Source organism: Prunus dulcis, chromosome 1 (genome assembly GCF_902201215.1).
Source record: "Prunus dulcis chromosome 1, ALMONDv2, whole genome shotgun sequence".
Classification (NCBI taxonomy): Eukaryota; Viridiplantae; Streptophyta; class Magnoliopsida; order Rosales; family Rosaceae; genus Prunus; species Prunus dulcis.
In genome coordinates, this window is record NC_047650.1 from 23,461,329 (window position 1) to 23,483,798 (window position 22,470).

The 22,470-nt window shown below is 37.7% G+C and overlaps 2 protein-coding genes and 1 pseudogene across 2 annotated transcripts; all 3 read right to left on the minus strand.

The window, feature by feature from the left end:
• Nucleotides 1-2,977: 2,977 nt before the first annotated feature.
• On the minus strand, nucleotides 2,978-4,999 carry LOC117615079 (protein PLASTID REDOX INSENSITIVE 2, chloroplastic-like). Its single transcript, XM_034344073.1, has 3 exons — nucleotides 4,605-4,999; nucleotides 4,394-4,492; nucleotides 2,978-3,327 (listed from the first exon to the last, which is right to left on the minus strand). The coding sequence occupies exons 1-3, from the start codon at nucleotides 4,809-4,811 to the stop codon at nucleotides 3,133-3,135; spliced, it is 501 nt and encodes a 166-aa protein (XP_034199964.1). The 5' UTR covers nucleotides 4,812-4,999; the 3' UTR covers nucleotides 2,978-3,132.
• A 4,078-nt stretch (nucleotides 5,000-9,077) lies between these two features.
• On the minus strand, nucleotides 9,078-10,511 carry LOC117616835 (annotated as a pseudogene).
• A 5,394-nt stretch (nucleotides 10,512-15,905) lies between these two features.
• Nucleotides 15,906-19,272, minus strand: LOC117615827 (cyclin-D1-1). The gene is made up of 6 exons (XM_034344987.1): nucleotides 18,798-19,272; nucleotides 18,431-18,517; nucleotides 17,843-17,941; nucleotides 17,546-17,747; nucleotides 17,269-17,399; nucleotides 15,906-17,186 (listed from the first exon to the last, which is right to left on the minus strand). The coding sequence occupies exons 1-6, from the start codon at nucleotides 19,047-19,049 to the stop codon at nucleotides 16,947-16,949; spliced, it is 1,011 nt and encodes a 336-aa protein (XP_034200878.1). The 5' UTR covers nucleotides 19,050-19,272; the 3' UTR covers nucleotides 15,906-16,946.
• Between the last annotated feature and the right edge of the window lie 3,198 nt (nucleotides 19,273-22,470).

Genomic DNA, 22,470 nt, shown 5'->3' on the forward strand with positions numbered 1-22,470 from the left:
CCTTATGTAACTTCACATATAAGATCATCTCAAAGATTCTTGCTAATCGCTTGAAGCCAATGCTTGCAGAGATCATATCCCCTCAGCAGAGTGCCTTTATCCCAGGAAGACAGATAAAAGACAATATTCTGTTAGCTCATGAGGCTTTTCATGCTTTGAAGCTCCGGAAAAAGACCAAAGTTTATGAGATGAGACTCAAGTTAGACATGAATAAGGCCTATGACAGAATTGAATGGGATTTTTTAAAAGAAGTGTTGCTAAAAATGGGGTTTGATCAAACGTGGCTGCGCCTGGTTATGAGGTGTATCACATCGGTCAGCTTCATAGTGCTCTTAAATGGCAAGTCCGAGAACCTTTTCAAGCCATCCAGGGGTATTAGACATGGAGACCCTATTTCCCCATATATTTTCATCCTGGTCAGTGATGTTCTATCAGTTATGCTGAACAAAGCAGTGAAGAGGGGTATTGTGCAATGGATCATATTCAGTCGTGACAGTCCTACATTATCCCATTTATTCTTTGCAGATGACTCTATTATGTTCCTAAAGGCTACTGAACGAAATTGCAATGTTGTTGCAAGTATATTGAATTCTTATTGTCATGCCTCGGGGCAGGTGGTAAATTTTGAAAAATCAAGTGTTTATTTGCCCTAATACTCCTCAGCAGTTCAGGGAGATTGTATGGCACATAATGCATGTCAATATAACTGAAAACCCAGGGAAGTATTTGGGACTTCCAACGATGTAGGGCAGATCAAAGCGTGAGGCGATGAATTTTGTGAAAGAAAGAATGATGAGCAAAGTGGAGGGTTGGAAGTAGAAACTGCTCACTCAGGCAGGCCTTGAAATCCTTATTAAAGCTGTGGCCCAAGCGATTCCCACCTACCCCATGCCTGTGCTCCTTTTCCTAGGAGGTTATTGTAGAGAGTTGGATGGGATCCTAGCTAAATTATGGTGGGGAGGGAATGAAGAAAAAGATAAAATCCACTGGATTAGTTGGGCGGAGCTAGGAATGCCCAAACTGGAGGGTGGCATGGGTTTCCGGAACCTTCATGATTTCAACCTTGCATTACTTGCTAAATAAAGCTGGAGATTGCTTATAGAGCAAAATTCTTTCTGGGCTTTGATTATGAAGAGCAGATACTTCCCTTCTTATAATTTCCTTAAAGCTAGCAAAGGGGCTCGTGCTTCTTGGGCATAGGCAAGCATGCTAGAGGGCAGAGAAGTGATCATTAGGGGTTCTCAATGGCAAATTTTAAATGGAACCAGAGTTAGGCTATGGATTGATAAATGGTTTCCCGTGTCGCCAGACGGTCTTCTCGATCCTATTAATGATGAGTTAGTGGACGAGAATGCTTTTGTGTCTAAAATTATTAACCTCATCACAAAGAGTTGGGATTTATCAAATCTCAATGATAGAATCTCGGATCAAGATGCTCGAAGGATAAAAGCCATGCCTGTGGGAGGAGATTGCAGATCTAATCGGTTGGTTTGGCCCTTCAGTGTGTCTGGTTGCTACTCTGTTAAAACTGGGTATAACTTGATTCATCCTTGCAACCATCCAAATCATAGGCACATGCGTGCCTCGGGGTCTCACTGTGTTTCTTAGAAGGCATGGAAGCTAATTTGGTGTTCCCCGCTAACTCCAAAAATAAAAAACTTTATGTGGCGTGCGGTTAAAGGTTGCCTCCCCACAAAGGCTCTTCTCTTCCGTAGGCATTTGGGATCCTCCTCTTTGCGCCCGGTCTGCGAAAAAGAGCCGGAAACTTTTTAGCACTGATTGCTATACTGTATTTGGACTTCCAGTGTCTGGTTTGGAAGCTTGCTTTGTTATCAAGTTTATATGCAAAGCATCACCAGCTTGCTTAGTAATTTGGACAAGACAAATTGTAATTGAGTGTTGGTCCATGTCAGTTTTATATGCTGGAGTATATGGAGAAGCAGATATGCTTTTGTTTTTGAAGGAAAAAATGTTTGCCCAAAACAAACGATTGATTGGGGTAAACTTCTAGCTTTAGAGTTAATGGAGGTTGCTGATCTTAATGGTCATGGTGCGGAGGAGCCTACATTGCAGGTGGTTGATACAATACAGAGATGGCTCCTTCCCTTCCCCCCAAAAGCTACTCTTAAGCTAAATGTGGATGCGACCTGAGACAAGAAGACTTTAATTGCTGGTTTAGGGGCTGTCATTCGTGATGAGCATGGTAATTTCATGAGGGGAGCTGGAAAGGTTAGGCTGGCCTCTTCTCCTATTGAAGTTGAAGCCCATGCAGCTTTATATGATCTGGTGGTAGCCTCAGATTTGGGTAATGTTCATCTAGAGTGTGAGTCTGATTCAAAGGAGCTGATACAAAGCGTAAAAGGGAATATTCAGAAAGGTAGATGGACAATCTACCCAATTCTTGCTGCTTTAAAGGAGAAGTGCAGAATTTTTGGCTCTTGCTCCTGGAAGTGGATCCCAAGGAAAGCAAACAAAGCAGCAGATGTTGCAGCTATTGAAGCGAAGAGGAAGATGTGTGATGAGGTCTGGATCAGCCGACCCCCATCCTCCCTGGCGTTCGTGCTCCAAAGTGATGGCCTCCCATGTCCTCCACAGGTGTAAGGTTTTTTTCTAGTTAGGATCTGACGCTCGCCTTCTGGGGTGGCGTCCTAGTGGTTATTGTCCTAGCTGGAGTTTTTGTTGTGTTATCATTGGGTTGGTCTAGTTTGGGTGGTTTTCTCTTCGTACTTTGAAGAGTTGCTCGGGAGTTTGTAGTTTTTGCTCTGATGTGTTTTGGCTGTGTTGCTGTTTTTAGTTTGGGCTGTTTGATTGGCTGTTTGTTGGTTTGGTTTGTCCCTTTTCCCTTTCAATGAAAGTGTGATTCAACAAAAAAAAATTCATGGAGTTTGGGCGCCAAGTTTTCTAATCCAATGTCAACCACAACTACAGAGCCCCAATTCAACCCATGTTCAAAGCAATAAGACATCATCATGATGTATAGCAACACAAAAACCACTGAATCTGACATTGTATTAGAAGTGTCAGTTTTGGGTCTTTACAACGTTTTGTTTTATATATATATAAATGATCTGGAGAAATACAACACGAAATGAAAAATTCAGACTTGTGTGGTTTGTAAATGAAGAAACAACATTAGTTTGGTGATTTTGAGTTCCAAATTTCCCAGTCTTGATCTAAATAGCTTTGAGCCCATAACAGAGATGCCCTTGCAGCCAAAGGTGCTCCTGGTAATTCCTTCTCCTTGAGAGCAACCAGCATATCAGTGAAAGGCTCCACCAATAATGTCCCAGGTCCTCCATACTCCTTGAGCAAGAACTCACTGAATATCTGGTTTGATTAAACCAACATGTTAAATGAGTTGATTCTGAATAGTTCAAATAGTTATGCAGATCTAACTTTAGCTTCATGCACCGCATATAGGTCGTAATAAGTCAAAACATTGCCAGCGTGAAGGTAAACGTGCACAGAAAGTTAGAACAATTTGATGGAAGCTGTCTGGAAAATAGTACAATGGAGTCGGGTCAGATATTTGTCTAGAGGCTCAATTATTGTACGGTTTACAGGTCAGGGCAAACTCAAACCTCACCACAGAAAAGAAAGGAAACAAATCTTTACTGATTCAATTAAGGGTGGCTCGCACCAAAAAAGTTGCACCCTAAGACCCCAATTATTAATTCTTTCAAAGACTTTATAACCTCAATCTTCATCTTTATAATATAAATGGAAAAAAGAAATTAAAACTTTGAAAAGAGAAGCAAACATGGATTTAGCCAAGTTAGTTAGAGCCGATGTGCTCCCCAATGTCCACCAACCCCGTAGTTTAGTTAAAAAATTGAAAAGGAAATCTTTCATTTTTCCCCTCCAGCCGGCCATGTCTTGAACTTGGAATTAAAAAGTGAGGAAGGTTTCTAGATCAACAATTTGGGTGCCAATAGAATCAATCACCTTTCCAAAAGAAATCACAGATTGACACCTGGGGGTTTAGTGCTTAAGCAAATTGTCCTTTCACATAGTATTTTTAAACCTGATTTTTCCAGGGTTGGCAAATAAATGAGTCAGAAATAAAATCCAACACACAGAGATACCGTGAACGCTAGGACCGCACGTCACATTGGCAACTAATTCTGAGTCACCACAAGTCCAGAATAATAATTATTATGGTACCTTCTTCTTATGCAGAACTTGAATGTTCTCATTACCTTAACAAAACATCAGCTTGGGAAGTTGGAAAATAAACAAAAATGTCTACAAGCCCAAGCCCATTACTTTTGATGGGGCAGCTTGTAATCTGTTCATTCTTCATAATTCTTATATCTCTGAACTTGTGAAAACACAGAGCATCATTTTCTAATTTTGTCTTCCCCATTTATAGGAAGAAAGGAGAGAAACATACCTGTGAACAAACATCTATGACGCTATGGAGGTCATCCCCAAAAGTCTCCTTGTCCTTCAACAGCTTCCTGGAAAGCTCAGCCCTGAACTTCTGGGCCTCCTGCAACCACAAGGCCACAACAAACAAGTCAAGCTAATTACACAAACATGCACTCAATTTCAGACTTTTTTTTTTCTTTTTTTTAAGTGCACTAATTTTGAAAGGTACTTACAGATTCTGCAAATTGGGGGATTGGGTCAGGGTACACGTACTTCTGGGTTGTCTTCGTGGCTCTTAATGGCTTTGCGGTGGTGTTTTTGAATATGGGTTTTGAGGAAATTGTTGGGAAATGTTGAAGATGAATGGTTGAGATTGGTGTTTTGGAGGGAGCGAGTGCTGGGCTCGAAATGAGAGCGCCACAGGACCTGTAGAGCGCCATCGAGGGTCTAGGATAAGATTGCGTACGCTCTCTGTGGAAAATCAGAATCCTAACGAAATTAAACGACAGCCGTAATATCGTTTCAATTGGGCGAGTTCAGTATCTAAGGGCCGTCGAGTGAGCCAACTATTTGATTGGGCCTCAAGCCAATCCTCTGTAATTTGCCTTTCTTTTGTTTTGGGGGGAGCTCATAGTGTAAAAGTTCTGAAATTTTTTTAAAAAGAAAATAACATTGAAAAATAAAGGAAGTTTTAGTTTTAAAACACAATATAATTTACTAATTTGCAAGATATGAATACAATTTCATTTAATTAGCATAAGGCTAAAGACCAAAATGTAGTACCTAATTTTACAAAAATACCATTAAAAAATATCAAAATTACACATAATGACACTCCTTCTAAGGCAAGTATACTATGTCACATTTCCATATCCAGCCAACTATCGCCGCCAATCACTGGCCTGCAGCTGTCTGCAGGAGACCAACTCTGTTGCCCTTTATTCACCTTTAAAAAAAGGAAAAAATAGTGTCATTGAATGGACTCAAACCTTGACCCTCAAAGGAGAATGGCTCACTCACAAACCACTACACCAAACTTGGTTTTGTAATATTTATTCAGTTATGCAATATTTATATAAACAATCAACGGTTTTTTTAAAATAAAAAAAATTCATTTCAACACATATTCACACAAGAACTGCAAATAAAAACAGAAACTACAACAAAAATACAATGTAGATATCAATTATGTTAAAAAGAAAACAAAAACAGCTACAAAAACAAAATTTAATTTTATAGAAGCAAAATGGAGGAACCAAGATGAAAGTACTAAAATGGAAACTGCGATGCATAAACGGAAACTGCAATGCATAAACGGAAACTGCAATACAAAAATGGAACTTGCAATGCTGAGTTTGGGCAAAAATGCTCATTTCTAGAGTTAAACAAAACAAAACTATATATTTTTTATTTATTCAAGACATGTTGGTAAAATACTCTGTTTCTGACAATGCAGTTTCCAAAAGTCCAATTTTGAGTTCCCTTGCTCTTGGGTAGTTCTACTCTTCTCTTGCCCACCCAATTCCTCATATGGGTAGCCACTACTCTTCAAATTGGTGAGGTTGAAGGCCAAGGAGAGAGAAAAAATCCAATTGTAATTAAATGAAAAGTGTAATGCAGTTTCCGAAAGTCCAATTTTGAGTTCCCTTGCTCTTGGGTAGTTCTACTCTTCTCTTGCCCACCCAATTCCTCATCTGGGTAGCCTCTACTCTTCAAATTTGTCAGGTTGAAGGCCAAGCAAAAAGCAAAAATCCAATTGTAATTACCAAAACTGCAATGCAAAGCCTGTATAAAATTTCAATAAACTAAAGCTTAAATGGCATTGCAAAATATCATATGATAGTGATGGCATCAACCATTTCCAAATCAAGACAAATGCATAGTAAGTGAGCTTTATAATAAGAAGTTGCAGCTACATTAGATCATTGCCTGACATACATGCATACATATATTTGATCACAAACTCTCACATACCAAGGAACCCTAAGATTAAAGTCATCTTTTCACTTTAGAATTTTAAAAATTAAATTAAATTAAATTTCGGGATAGGATGTTACAACATACATGAATTCGATGGTCCAACAAAATTATCTATGATTACAATTCATATTAGACAATTTTCTATTCTTCCCTTATGAAAAGAAATGCTACAGCAACAGGAAGCAGCTTCATAAACAAAGAAATAAGTCAATAGTTACCCACATACTATAAGAGTATAGACTAATGAAAAAAAAGGATTTTGAAAAGCAAAATACCTATCTGGCAATACCCCATACTTTTTCCATATATAGAACTCAAGGTGTAATGAATTTGCAGCTGCAATCACAAGATCATATCCAAATAACTACAAACAAACACAAAAAACCTAATTTATTAACAAAAAGAAATATACAGTAACAAAAAGAAAACTAATTTATTAAGCTGCACTAGAGGTTATAGAGATGTAAAACAAGCCTCTTTCAACCTATTCTGTGCAAAAATTAGCTTATTACACAAATAATGTGGTGGCTTCTTTTAACTCTTATAACATAGCATTTCACCCCACACTAATGACAAGGCTGGCCTAACGGATCTATTGTTAGATCCATATAGCCTTAATAAATCAATAGATATAGAAACTAAACTTCGCTTGGGAAGAATCTGATCTAGAAAATTAAAATAATGGATCTATTGCTAGATCCATATAGGTTGGCCTAACGAATCTACAAAATTGAAATAAGAATCCGATCTAGAAAACACATACCTCACCAGATGAAAAATAGAGCTTCGCGTGAGAATAAGGAAGATGAGAAAAAGGGTGTCGCTGTCAATGGAGCAAATAAGGAAGAGGAGAGAGAGCGAGTGTCGTCGTCGTTGATTGAGCGAAGAAGGAAGGGGAGAAAGAAAGGGCGTTGTATCGTCGATGGAGAGAAGGGGAAGATGAGAGAGAGGGCATCGTCGTTGATGGAGTGAATAAGGAAGAGGGGAGAGAGAGAGGCTGAGATCTAATTTTAAACAAAAGGGTAAAATTGTATTTTACCTTTATAATTTAGACAAACTCAACGAATCTGGGCCTCCTCTTTGGCCTAATCCAAAATAACATTCATTCCTAGGTATTAAAACCCAAATAAAAATGCCCAATGTTTCAAATACTAATTAGTAAAGTCAATTATGTCTAATACCTATTTTTTTTTTAAATTTAAACGATAGTACTTTTATTCCTAAATCAACTAATCAAAACACAAATAGGTGTAAAAGTCATTGTTCATTCTTCTTTAGTTTTCATGATGATGATTATAATCGTTGGTAAGCATATTTTATGTTCCCCTGCGTAGTAAAGATTATCGTGGTTTCATCTTAAAAGCTCTTGCAAGGAACAAGCCTATAGATTCCAGTGTAGATCTTAGTGAGATAATATGGAAATTGAGGTTTTGGGGTGGGGTGGTGCTGCTGGAGTCTGGTAAACACGGGGGTGGGTTTCTATTATTTTGCTTCAAAGCCTGGCTCAAAACGATGCCAAGTCATTAAAAGTAATTTGAATGCGCCTGGACCAACACAACGTCATTTTGGAGTTTTTATCATAAATAGCCAAAATTTAACTCCTAAATTCATAAATGTCAGTTTTTATAAAAACTTTCAAATATAGCCAAAACCCCACTTAAATATACTCAAATGCCCTTAAAATTAAAAATCAAATAAATCTACATAAAAAAGGAAAGAAAAAAAAAACTGCATCTATAGCTTGTATCGCTGGTCATCAAACACAAATATAAATAAAACAAATAATTTTGGTCTTCCTTGAATTGATACAAAGAATGTCTCATCTGGAAAAAGGCACACTATTGTTCCATAGTTTCTTAGTTTCAACCCTAAGTTCAAAGTATAAAATGAAAAGTAAGTCTGTGGAAGAAGGCACATCATTGTTCTATCCATCACGAGAGACTATTACCTCGTGAAGGCGGTGGTGTGAGGAGGTCTAACATGGTTTGCTTCTCATTTGGGGTCAATGGAACACCTCTAACACCAGCACAAGCAGCAACCAGAAGCGGTGATACTGCAAGTACAGTCTGCAGATCAAACTTTAGGGAACAAAGTAATGTCTTCCCAACTCCTCTTCAAGTTTCTTATAAATCTCTTTGTCACTCTTCCCATCATGAATCTCAACATGAATTAGTTTCTAAGCAAGATGGCAATATAAGCTTGTGAAGCAGATACATCGAATAAAAACTGATATGGTGTGAACAGATGGTCCTCATAGAGATGAACTATGTTTTTAGGTTATTTAAATTTTGAGAGCGTTTTCGTCTATTTAAGTGGGTTTTTGACTATATTTAAAAAAATTTATAAAAATTGACATTTATGAATTTGGGGGTTAAATTTTTGCCAGGTGCTTTAAAGAAACAAATGAACCTCGCGCTGCACAGCAGCTGCGTGCAAGGCCTTTGGACCAATCATCGACCACCTTCTGTGCATTCATGGGGTTTCGCTGTTGCTGTCCATAAGGTCATATCAGACCTCCACAACCAAATTTCAAACCTCCCATGGGGTCGTGCGACGCATCCTGTCCCTTAATGTGTCTGCCACTGGTTGATTCTAGCATAATAATAATTGTTAATATTATTAATGTTGATCAATGTAAAATACCACATCGAAAACTTAATATAATAATATCATGTGGACGTGATTTCACTCCGGTTCACGTGTCAGAAGCATTTCATAAACCATAGCTACTTCATATAATACTTGGATCCACGAGACAGATTAATCTTTCCCCTCCTCTTCTCGGGTATTGATTCAATTGAACATTCAAAATACCCACGTCTCTTGAACCAATCCACAGCTCTAGTTGTAAGCAAGAAGAGCTTGTCCAATCCGAGACAAGATACCTTCTTCTCAATGTAATAGAGAAGCTTATGTCTCTGCCCCTATCGACGACAGTCACTAGAAACTGCAAAAGAAGCAACCTCCCCACATTTTTCTTCCGAGAAAGAAACTAGAGCAGCACATGCAACAATTTGACTTTCTCTTTCAACAACGAAGCAATCCAGCAATGTCATCTCAAGCAGCTCCTCATCACTTCTCCTGACCAGTTCTCCAGAAGCTTGTATAAGTTCTCTCACTCGAGAGAAATCTGACTCTGTGGCCATTCGGGTTCCTTGGTAAACGTCGCTTACAACCATCGTCCCCACCTCATCTCTTTTAAATAACTCCAACAACAAAACCCCGCCTTTAATTCCATCTAAGAGATGAACTCTCTCAACCCTTCCCCTGCAAACAAAGGCTACAGCGGCTAGTTCTGGAATGTAGCCATTTAACCGATGGCTTTGTTGCTGCCTCTCATAACCCCCAACAGCAAAACTTAAACCTTGGTGTTGCTCTTGCTTTCGCTTCTAAATCAACATGTCTGCCTCTGCCTCCGCCTCTTCAACAGTGAGGAACTGAATGAGACACTTGTCGTTGAGAATCGGGCCGTCCATTATGTAGATGAGCTTGTCTGCTTCAATAGCAAGGGAGAAAGTCGTTCCAACCTCATAAGTGTTGTAATTCAAAGCCTCGCCAGAACTGGAATAGCCTATGTTGTGCAACAACACAATGCAATCGCCACAGTCGAGCCTCTCGCGAATCCGACGGACGTCCACTTTCTTAACCTCGCCGGTTTCCCCATAATCAACACCGGTAACAACTCCTCTTCTTTTGGCAGCAACAAAGTTGCCGCTCGCAGCGCTCACGTCGACGTCATGAAGACGGCTGTTGTCTCTGCCATGCCGTCGTCGGATGTTGGATATGGAGGGCCTTGCGGAAAGAACTGCCTCTATGTTAGAACAAATCCACCCGGCCTCCTCTTTTGACGCGTCTAGGGTTTCCGAGTCGGTGACTATGTAAGGACCGACGAACCGTGTTTTCTTTCCTCTGTCTGCCAGAGGTTTATGGATCTCTATGTTGGTGGCTGGAATAAGAACAAACGTGATCCCCAAGTGATGGAGAAAGGCAATGTCCTTGAGAAGAAGGTTTAAGTAATAAGGGTTTGACTCAACTTCACCGGATATGATGATGACGAAAGTGCAGCCGCGGTGGGCCCACAAGTAGGGCCAAGCCTCTCGAAACCACCGCACGAACTGCTCGTGCTCCTCCTCCTCCTCCGCAGAATCATAGATCTCCATGTGGCTGATCTCTATTGTTGCACTTGAATAATGTCGATGACGCTCCCATCTTGCCCTTGGCTCTTCCGTTATTTACCATTGGCAGCAAGCGTGAGGGTTTTGGGGTTCTAGTTAGAAAACAACGGTGAGTAGGAGAGTGCAGCTTGGTTGCTATGGCAATAATTGTTAAATGGGTTCCTAGAAAGCTCGCTGCGGCCATGGGCTACACACGAAGATGAGAATAAACCCTAATTCAAAGAGCTATGAGTTAACTTTGTGAGCGGTGGCAAGGGGCAAGTTTTAATTTCTTAAAATTAGTGAACTAATTATAATACGTAGAATAATACTCGAATTGGAAATAATTGGAACAAAATTCTTCCCCATAATTTGAGACTAGCCTCTCCACATGAGAAAAATTTGACCTATTATCTAATTTTGTTTTAAATTTTAATATTTTTAATATGAAAAAATTGTGAATTTACCATATTATTCTCATTTAATTAATAATTTCAATTCTTAATATTTGGATTAATCAGGGCATTTTATGGTATTTTGAATATTTCATCATTTTCTACCTTTTGCTTTATATACATATATAGATAACCCACTTCTTTAAACTATAAAACAGACCTATTTTAAATGGGACTAAACATTAAAACAAGAAATCGAAATTTGGGTTTTTTTCCTTTTTGATAATAAATTTGGGGGTATGTCAACGAAGACATACATGATGGATCAGGCTGGAAGAAGGAAAAGTAGAGAGATTGGGCTGTAAACAATATCCAGTTGAAGGATCGGGCTGCTGGGCTCGAAATGAGATTGGGCCTTGGATACTATACCAGATTGATCCTTGTTGGTTGGGTGTCCGGTCTTGTTTAGAAGAAAACGTTAAGGTAACTATGCCATGACATCAATGAAAGTGTTTATGAGCGGTGCCATAGGATTCATCTGAATAGTTCACTTAAGTTTAATGAAATGATCCTATGATAAATATAAAGGTTCACATAAGGGGTCCATATATGACACTTTCATTATAGAATTTCGCAAATATTTATGCTATTGGGTGAAATTATACTGTTGTGACGAAAATTAAGATATATGTGAATTTTGGGTAAAGTGAGAAAAAGTATGGATGGCAAATACAAACTCCAAAATCTTAAACATAAATAAAACTAAAAAGTGGAAGTGAGATTTGATCTTTTGAGCATGCATAGATAATATTTTGGATAACCCCAAGGATCCTACATGTTTTTGTACTTTGCCTATATCATAATTAAATTACTATTTTACTTTACTGCCACAAGGGGAAGGGGAAGGGGAGGGAGGGGAAAAGTTAATTGGAAAAAGGCAAAACGAAAGAAAAGTGCTAAATCTTCACCCAAATTAAATAGAGAAAGAAAAGTGCTAAATTTGTACTAATTTCTAAAGTTAAGTGAAAAGTGTGTCTCCTATCCTAATTAATTAAACATTATTCTTCCTCAACCAATGTTTAATAAATCAAGATTAAGGACGAAGCTTTTTGCTAACAAAAGCATTATCAGGCATCAGCCTAGCCCCTACTTTTCTGTTAAAATCTTCTGTTACATATGTTCAATTGACGGTTTGAAGATGTTATTTTTATTGTTTCTCTCAATTGTGGGTTATTGATGTGGAATGCACTTAGATGGCATCAATTGTTTCCTTTTTCTTTTTGGCACAGCAGTTCTCACATGCAAAGACAGACACACACACAGGGGAGAACTGCTATACCACTTAGGAACTGGACATGTTCATCACAAAAACAAACTCATACATACATACATACTATTCATGGATGGATTTCTCTTTGAATAAAGGAATTGCACTTGAATGAGTGCAAGATATAATTGTCCTAAATCAACACCATTTATTGGGTTAGGAAATGTTTTGAGGCCAAAAAAGGGGATTTGCACCCCAGATATAGGGGTGTATGCTCACCACATATTAAGGGTATTTTTCTAATCATTTTCTTTGTCCTGATTATTCTTTTAATGCAGTCTGAGTTGGAGCTTTCGGCTGAGTAAAACTTCCTTTTCGGCTAAGTCATACGACTTAGTAAAATCAAGTCCCATTCATCAATTGTTGGTGCAAGCTACTTGTCGGCCTCATTTATTTATTATGATCGTAGAATTTAATTTCGTATGTTATATTGTCAAATTGTTATTGAAACATGTTTGATTGGAAATATGACAATAATCGGATAACACATTTAGGTGATTCTTGCTAGCAAAAGACATTTTGTCTGCATTTGAAGAAATTATTATGACAAGAAAACAAACAAATATAGTTAACATTGACATGCAATGTATGATATGATCTAAATGAAGAGATGGTGGCTGTTGAATATTGATGATTAAACAGACGACTCTTTTGTCTCCACTCTTGGAAATGGAGGTCCAGATCCAGGCACTATCAAAAAAGCAAATAAAGAAGATCACGACGCTCCCTCGAGAATAGCCAACCGACCCTCCTCATGCCATCTGCACTTTCAATTCATCTTCTTTTCATGGCATCCAAAGACACTCAATTTGAGTTGTAAAATTAAAGCCAACACATGCACTACCTATAGCTATACCTAGGCTTAAGCTAGGTAGGCCTCCTCATATGAATTTATGATTATGATCAAATTTTATTTTTCTGCTGATTTAATGTAAATTTTATACAGGAGATGGGGACAATGAGTAGTTGAAGGACTTGAGAGTGGTGCTGTCTTGCATTCAGCATAAAATCAAAACCCATATCTGGTGTCTGAAATATTCAGCATCATTCTAGCTTTTGAACCCTTTAGTCCAAGGGGCCTATGGACTTTCGCAGCAACCCCACGAGCATATGGTTTTACAACGAAAAATCATCTTTAAAAGCTGAATATTAGGGTCCTCTATCTTTGTCATTGGCCTCTAAAAGTTGAAATTTCCGCAGGAAAAGGAGTAGGTAAAGAGCTAGATTCTGTTCCCTACACTCCCAAACCCCTACTTTTCTTCACTATGAGGGCAAAAAGAAATTTTGGCTTTTGGGTTTATACTTAGGATTCCTCACTTTAAAACCAACATTTGTTTATATAAAAAGGAAGTGTGTGTGCGAGTGTGTGAACAAGTTTTTATCACTGAAAAATAAGAGGGTTGGGCCCTCGCAATTCTATGAAGGTTGGTAGAGTACTTCTGCTCGTATACTCACATTTTAAATGAATGTTTGATCTAGCTCAGCAAATATTAGATATGATCAATTTATAACTTCAATGGTAAAGCACTAATTACTTTCATATACTCTCGAACTTAAAATGAATCAAACTCAACTCATCATGTTCCGCCTTAAAATATTTGTGCATAAAGAAGAAGTAATTATTGAAAATTGGATCTTGTAATTATTGAAGTTAATTATATATCTCAACTTCTCAACACTTATTGACCAAAAAACTTCTCAACACTTACTCATTTTATGCATAATTGTCAATTACCATTCAATCTTTGAACATACATAAACAGGGGAATGATAGCAACATTTTAATCCTCAACAACCCTCGCTCTCACACTTTACTGCTTGGCCTTCGTGGGTGGAGGGGGATTAATAATGGGGGGAGGAAATTGCCTACAAAATCCAAATTCGCATAGGTACCACCTTCCTATTTCTATTCAAAAAAAGAAAGTATAAAGATAAAAACAAAACGATCCACCTTTTAATATCCAATGGGATGGCGTCACGTCACCATCCTGCCCCAATTTGCGGGCTCGATATACTGCCATCAAATTATACTCAAGGGACCCTGAACTCTTTTCTCATGTGACAAGGGCCAATAAATAAATAAATAAATAAGCATATAATAAATCTTTGTGTAAACAGCACCATGTATGGCTGCTATGGAAAAAATATGATCTTTGGATAAAGTAAAAAGATGATCGAATTGTGCTGATGGCAATGTCATTGCGCTCCACATTTTGTCCTATTTCCTGTCCCTTTTATTTTTTTTATTTAACCTAATCTTTTGTCACATATGATCCATAGGGCTAGGAGGTGGGCTATGGTGATTAAATTAAATTCATCAGTTGATGATCACCAAACCTGCGGACCTGCATTTTGTCTAATGGGTTCACCTTTTTAGTGGGGGTGGATCCGATTGCCATTTGGTGATGGATGGATCGATATCGATGTGGTCCAGGTTAAACTTTCATGGCTCCCACCAAGGCCATAGCTGGCCTAATCAGGCAATTCCAGGTTGCATTAAGTGATTAGCAAGCTGAGATCATAATTAAATCAGAGTTTCATTTAATTTAATTAATTACCAAGTGGATTCCGACAGCATCGATCATGGGATCCACATTGTTGGAAATCCTTCATAAAGCAGAAACTAGTTAATTAGTTTTTTTATATTTAAATTATAAACAAAATAATATTTTAATTACTCTAATGTACGGATAGAGGGATTCGATCTCAATACAAAGAGAATTGATGAAGTAACCTAATTCACATGTGCGGAAAAGTAATTAATTTGTAGAAGTTAGCTGGTGTTTTTTTGTGAATGTCGTTGGTGGAGGGCATGGCATGAGTTCTACTGTAAAAGGCAGAGCCCATCCAAGAGAGAAATTAGAGAAAAAGGGTACTTTCTTTCCAACAATTGTCGCTGTAGGGTGGTCCATTTGATATTAAATCAGACGTGTGAGTAAAAGTAAAATTGATGGATGCTGGATGCTGGATGCTGGACAGGTTTCTGTAATGCCACCTGTGAAATGAAGGAGGAGTTGATAAGATTTGCATGACCTGTTGTTGTGCATGCAATGAAATGCAGGTGGTGTTTTAAATGCATGGTTGCCTTTAGCACTAAGCTACATGCAAAAATAATATACCCCATGTCGGGGATCGGTGGCTAAATGACAGGCTCGTAGTTGGCGTTTTTCTATTTATAGTGTAATAAGCTGGTAAGTACTTGTACTAAAAGCAACTTTTTCCAGGCATTGGCTTTTTCCCACCGTATCTCACACTCACTGTGCCAGTTGTTAAATTTTCATGAGAAAAAGACTAAATCCCTGCTCGTTTGGCTGATCAATACAACACAATAATTAAGGTGATATATCGCTATGTCCGGCAGAGCTGTCTGATATCTGGGGGAGCTGATACAACAGCCATGGGGTTGGTCACGAGAGGCCCCCAGAGAGATAATTATTATCACTCACAAACTTCCACACAGTAATATAATAAAACAAAGCACCAAGCTACAAAGTTTGTAATGTCAATCATGTGCTATTTCATCTCCCTTGTATTGTCCTTTACTTTCTATATTTCTTCTTTTTTGTAAGTGACATGATAAGAAATCAGAAGAATTTTATAAAGTGACATGATGACAGATAAAGAAGAAGAGGGCAATGCAACCGGGAGTGAAGCTTTTTCTCCATGCACAGAGAGAGAGATGAAAGAAACCTGTCTTTATATTATTTTATTGATGATGAATCAAATACAACAAACACGCTTGAAAGGCCCCAAAGACCTTTCTTTTTTTTTCTTCTTTTTTTTTTTTTCACGCCATATGATAGGAGGTTTCTCCTCCTCATCATCTTGAGTTTTTTTTTTTTTTTTTTTTTTTCTCCCTTCTCCCCTTTAACAATAAAAAAATCAACCAAAAAACAGTGTAAGCACACGTGTGGCCGTGCACACCCGAGCGAAACACCCAAATAAAAAAGAGTTACAGTATGGTTAGGCCCACCTCATGGCCAATAAAAGAGGCAATTCCCGCCAAAAATGCACTCGCATACACAGATGTGTGCCACCAAGCAGTGCTAAGAGAGCACACAAACCACTCAAAAAGTCTAAAATGGGGGTGGAGCCACCGATCGCATTCACCGCGCTGGTTTTTCCCGTCAAACTCAAAAGAGGCAGAGAAGTCTTGACTTGTAAATTGATCCCCGTGAAGCTCAAACTTCAAAGCTCACTCCCCTAATTTTGCCAACCCTAATCTCTCTTTTCTCTTCTTTTCTTTTTTTTTTCTTTTGATGCCCCACCGGCTTCATCGTTTTCTTCATTCAACAATCAATGCGGCCTTTGAATTCAATTCCCCACTTCTCTCACGCTTCCATGACTCCACTACATTTAAAAACATATATATATCTCTTTTTCCCCTTCGCTTTCTCATCACACACCAAAACATTACCAAACAAATCCCCTTCTGCCTTGGGAATCTGCAAAGCCATTATTAATAATGAAATAATGGCATTGCCCACCAACAAAACAAATAATAAAATCTCCAGACTCACCAAACTCTCTCTCGTACATACACACACTTATATATATAGACACTATAATCTACACAAAACCCATGATCAGGTCAATTTTAATCCCAAAACCCTCCTAAAAAAATATTGAGGTTTCTAGACAACTTTTTGGACCACCATTTTCCTTTCTTTTATTTATAGTTTCCTTTTCCCCCATATCTCTCTCTCTCTCTCTCTCCTCTTACTCGGAGTTTCCCTTGTCATCATCTACCCATAAGCAGTTATTCAATTTCCTCCTTTTATATGACATTGGTGATGATGATGATAAGGAGACTGACGAGGACGATGACTCAGAACTGGACCTCACTCTGCCCCGAACCGTAACTCGAAGCTGTGGCAAAACATCGGGTGATGACTTTTTTATCCCACTATTTTCAACCACCACTTCTTGCATTAATCGATAGCATCCGATGATTTTCTCCTGCAAATTCATTGAAAATGAATACATATATAATAATTATTTTAAAATCCCAATTGAAATCATCAGAGTCCCATGTGCTTACTTTGCTCAGTCCACCACACCATGATTCAGCATGTTCCGGATTTTCAAGCGACAAATTAGGGATTTCATTGGCTGCGGAAAGTATGGCTGCCGCAGCAATGCATGATGGCCAATATTCAAGAAAGCTAGCTTCTGCTGGCATAATCAATCAACAAGAACAAGTCAAGAACCACTAGCTATATATTATAATAATATGTACTCTAGTGTAATGTAAAGCAGCCTTTTCTACGTAGACGTACTGCATGTATATGTATTTCGTTACGTACATGTACACGTACCTTTGATATTTGATAATATGATTTCTGTGGCCCGTGAAACCAGAAATCCGATGAAAGTTGCCGCTGGGTCGAGCTTGCATGCAAAGAAAGCGACGAAGCTGAAGGGTGTTATGGATCGTAGCCTCCAATCCAAAACACCCAGCACAAGGAGCTCCATCCTACGGATTGTTCTCGGTTCGAAGATAAATTGCGTACCTTCCACCTGCGACACATATTATTATGTCCTAAACCTTTAAACAAATTGATAAAATATTAGATTAAGAAGAAATTAGCGTTGGTTGTGTATTATATATGTACCTGTAAATCCAACAGAGAAGGAACAAGAGGTTCTTCCATCTTAGCAGCTAAGGACAAGCAAGCAACACTTAAAAGTTGCATTGGCCACCCATTTGCTTGCTGAAACAAACAAACAAACAAACAAAACGAATACTATTAGCAAAAGCTTTTATCGTCATCACATATACAATAATTAAACACATTAGATTATTGCTCTGTGATGGAGTTTGTTACTCGAGATTTTATGCTACAAGTATTTTTCACGTGCAATGCACGTGACAAGAAAAAAGCAAATTATGATAAATAAAAGGCCTGTAATAATTAGTATAATTGTACTTTTATACTGTAGTTATTATAAAGTCCAATTAAACATAATGACTATGTTGGGAGCTTAGAGGATCGTAATTGCCTCGTCATCCCATGAACTTTATAATGAAACAGTACGTACGCCCAATCACCTACTGTACAGATTTCCACATACGTTTGAAAAGTCAAATATAATTACTAATATATAATTAAAGGTTTTCACCAATAATTAAGATAATTAATCTTCAACATTATCCAGCTTCATCACATAATCATCCAAGCGTTAACGGAGACTGAGTTTACCGGCAACCGGCGGGAGTACAAGAACCGATCCAAGTAGTTAACGGAGAGATACGCCGTCAGCGGGTGAAACCCGTAGTAACTCTGGACCTGCAAAACCATCCGTACATGACGTAATATTAATTAAACTAATAATCATAAGTGAAACGGTCTAATGTGAACCGCCAGCGAGCTTTGTAGTTAGATCCGGCGGCTGATAAAGAAAATCTTCACTTCAGCCAAACAGTACGCAACCCCGGCGCACATTAGAAAAGCCGGAGACAATACGGTCAATAGATCTAACGAGCGCAAGCGCATGCCATGGCCATCATGTAATAAGTGCGAAGTTAGTGTCCGATTATGAAAATCTGGAATTTGATTGGTTAATTACCTTCAGAATCCATGCAACGGAGTCGGCTCGGGCGGAGATGTCGAGGGAATGATCGGAGTTGAAGCGAGACAAGTAGTCGAAGCCGGGGACGTAGTTGCGCTCGTCCTCTATGAATCCGGCGATGGATTCTTCGCTACACGCCGGAGATTCCATGTCCGACGAGCATTCCGGCGACTCTCCGGACAGAATTCCGGAGTAGTCCTCGCAGCACAGTAGGTCTGAGAAGCAGTCGGAGCTCCAAACCGATGACATGATGGTGGTGATGATGATGATGATCGCTGCCGTCTCCGATCGATAATCTCCTTCATTCTCTCGCCATCGCCTGGTGACCGTCGGATTTGATCGGAGTAGTCGCCGGAATGCTTGTCTCTGTGTGTTTTTAGAGAGAGGGGGGGAGAGTGTGTGTGTGCGTGTGTGTGCGTGTGTGGGAGATGAGTAGACAGTCTTTAGACTTTGAGATTTTGATTTGGCGATTCTATCTGTTTCGTTGGATATAAATAAATATGAGGTGCTGTATTTAATTTATTTTATGGGTTTTTTTTTTTTTTTATTTTGGTTGGAGGTGAAATTTCGAGACTGGAAAAGGAAATTTGATTTTCCCGGGAAAATATAATGTTCCGTTTTTAGGGGGGAAATATTACGTAAACAATGCGTGATGGCTACTGGAGTTCCATCACGTCAACTTACGCAATAGCATGGTGATGCCACGTGGCCCATAGGATTTACTGATATTATCTTTTTCAATTTTGTGGTAAGATGTCTATTTTTTTCTTTTCAAATTCAAGATAACGAGTCATTCAAACTTGGGAATTGTATAATTTTTGAAAAAAACTAATAGTTAATTGTGCGCAAAAAATAGTTGGAGTAATTGCTCTTTTATAAAAGGTGATGAATTTCAGTCCTAATATTTGTATATGTGAATTTAATATATTATCGCTTCTTATTTTATTTAATAGAAAATGTACTTAAAACAAAAGTAAATTTAGTTGTTGGTATCCTCTTATTTTGTTTTATTCCATTTCAAAATCATCATTTGGTAGTTTCTTAATAAATAATGTCATGTCATGTCATAATTAAATTTATTTGATCAAAATATAATAAAGTATGGCAATTCTTTTCGCACTTAAAAACAAAACTGTTGATGTGCGTGCCTAACATGGTTCTTTTCTCTAGTTGTTGTCAATGGTTTTTCTAAACAGATTTTATATTTTAGAGGTCAACATTTTGCTAATTCTGGCTCTTAACAATGTTGTCCACCTTTTTAAATCATCCAGATACTCATTGATTGGTGTTAATTATTTGTTTTTACGAGTAAAATTAGTAAATAAATTCCATGAAAACATTTTGTTTGTTTGTTTGTTTACAAAATTGGTTTGGAGGGAAACAAATGGAGACATTAGAAAAGTCCCCAACCAGTAGATTTGTATATGCATCTGCCCTCATTATCGACCTTAGGGCAATATACTTTTGAATATAAATATTTATTTATTTATTTATTTATTTATTTATCCCCCTCCATTAATTTAATTTGAGGTTTGAACAATGCGTAGACCTACAACGTGTAGTCTTGTATGGATGCATGACATGACATATAATTACATTGGGGGACCTTGTTTGGATGTCACAGTTAACTTAATACCATTTCACACAGCCACGGCATGCACCAACATATATATGAATGGCTTTATCGTTTGATTTTGGGGCTTTACTTTTGTTTGGGGCATGACATCATTGATTATGAATATGGGGCACTCCCATTTCCTGCTTAATCTAATCAAATAATTATAAGAATTTTGGATACAAAGAAAAAAGAGGCAAACTGCGTCAATGAAAGGCAAAATGAGTCGGGTGGCACTACCAAAAGTAAAAGGAGAAGACCACACCAAGTAGACTTTGGATCAGTACATTGGATTCTTAAATAATCCATAGATTGTAGACCTGTCCGGATAAGTTTGTTCGTCGAAATAGTGAATTCGTCCTCTTACACTTAAATTCGAATTCTCATTCTTTTAAAATAGTTTAAGCTATTTGTTCTATAAAAAGAATATAAGTACGTAAATTCAAATAAATATATAAAGTAGCACAAACAAATTTTTGTTTTGCTTTAGAAGGGAAAGTGTAGTGATCTAATTGTTAACTTTTGTGGAGCTTGACGATTTAACATACGAAAAGATGGTGGGATTTTTCGTTTTATTGGTACAGAGAAAAGAAAAAAAAAGGTGGAAAGTAAGCTCTCTCTTTCTATGTGACATGATGATTTAACATTTTGAACTCTTAAAAGTTAATAGAATGTGAATAATTAAAGTAGCCAATCTCGTACTGCCATGACACCAAAAAAAAAAAAAGGGCTATAATTTTCCAATTAGAGGTGAAATTATTAAACAACCTTTTCATCTTGATGATGACAAAGCTGTCCCATTCAAATCCGTGTATGTGAATAACAGAGGCTACTTTTTCCAGTAAAAATAAATAAATAAATAAAGCGGAGGCTGCTTTCTGGTAAAATCCAATCGAATTAAATTGCTGGGTCGGGTATCTGTTGTCAGCCCAGTTCTGTGGTTATTGACTGGTCAATGGATCAATTGGTGGGAAGTACTGACAGTCAAAAAAATATAATGTATGATCATCGACCCTACTTGCCAGTTGCAAACCAACAACAAGAACAAGAAAATAAAAGGGACTGAAACGTTAGCCTGCGGGTTGGCACATGAATGTGAAATGTTTGAAATAAAATGTCCTTGACCTTCAGTATAGGGAAGGTCCTGAATTGTTGATGTATATTTAATTCACAATACATCAACGATTTGATTAGGAACTGTTTACTTTTATGCAAACGAAAAGTTGTTAATTATTGATGTATATGAACATAACCTAAGAAAGATAACTCGTCATGTGAACCCTTGTCATTAATGCTGCAAATATTTGGTGGAAAATGACTATAGCATAAGAGGACATAAAAATGTGTTCCTCAACAGCACATTATGAGTGATTTGACTCCCTGCACATCCAACATAGGGTGGTAGCTCGGAACATTTACTTGATTCATATGACATACATATATACAGTACTAGTTTGTGTTCCTCATGTCCTGTATTTCCACGTTCAGATTTGGGGAGACATTGGCGCTTAAAGTTGGGATTTGAATTTTGATGTTGTGTGGAGGGAATTTTGTTGGTTGTTCCATTATTCAGAAGAAAATTCAAGGGACATTAAATTCAATAAAATCCCAACATACTTTGGATTTAATTTATTCATATTTTAATTGAACATCGCATCCAAATTCAAAGCAATCATTTTCCACTTTTATTTTTGGATAGAAGAGATGAAATTTAGTACGTGGACTGTTAGGTGGTCAGTCTCAGTATACTACATGCTTTTGAATGACAGGTAGAATTTTCATCCCTAAACTAAATAGGCGCGGTTCGTGAAAGGATGATGCCAGACTTATTATATTTTTATACCATATTATATATCGCTTTTTTAATAAAGGTGAAGCCCACTCAACCCAATTCAGCATTTGCTTAAAAAATTATACTTGTATATTATATGATCCAACATGTCAGAAGACTTCACTCTGAAAGTAAAACTATGACTTGCTATATAAATTTGTCTACGTGTTAATTAAGAAGAAATTTTATAAAATTTTTATTTATAAAAAAAAAAAAACAATGTG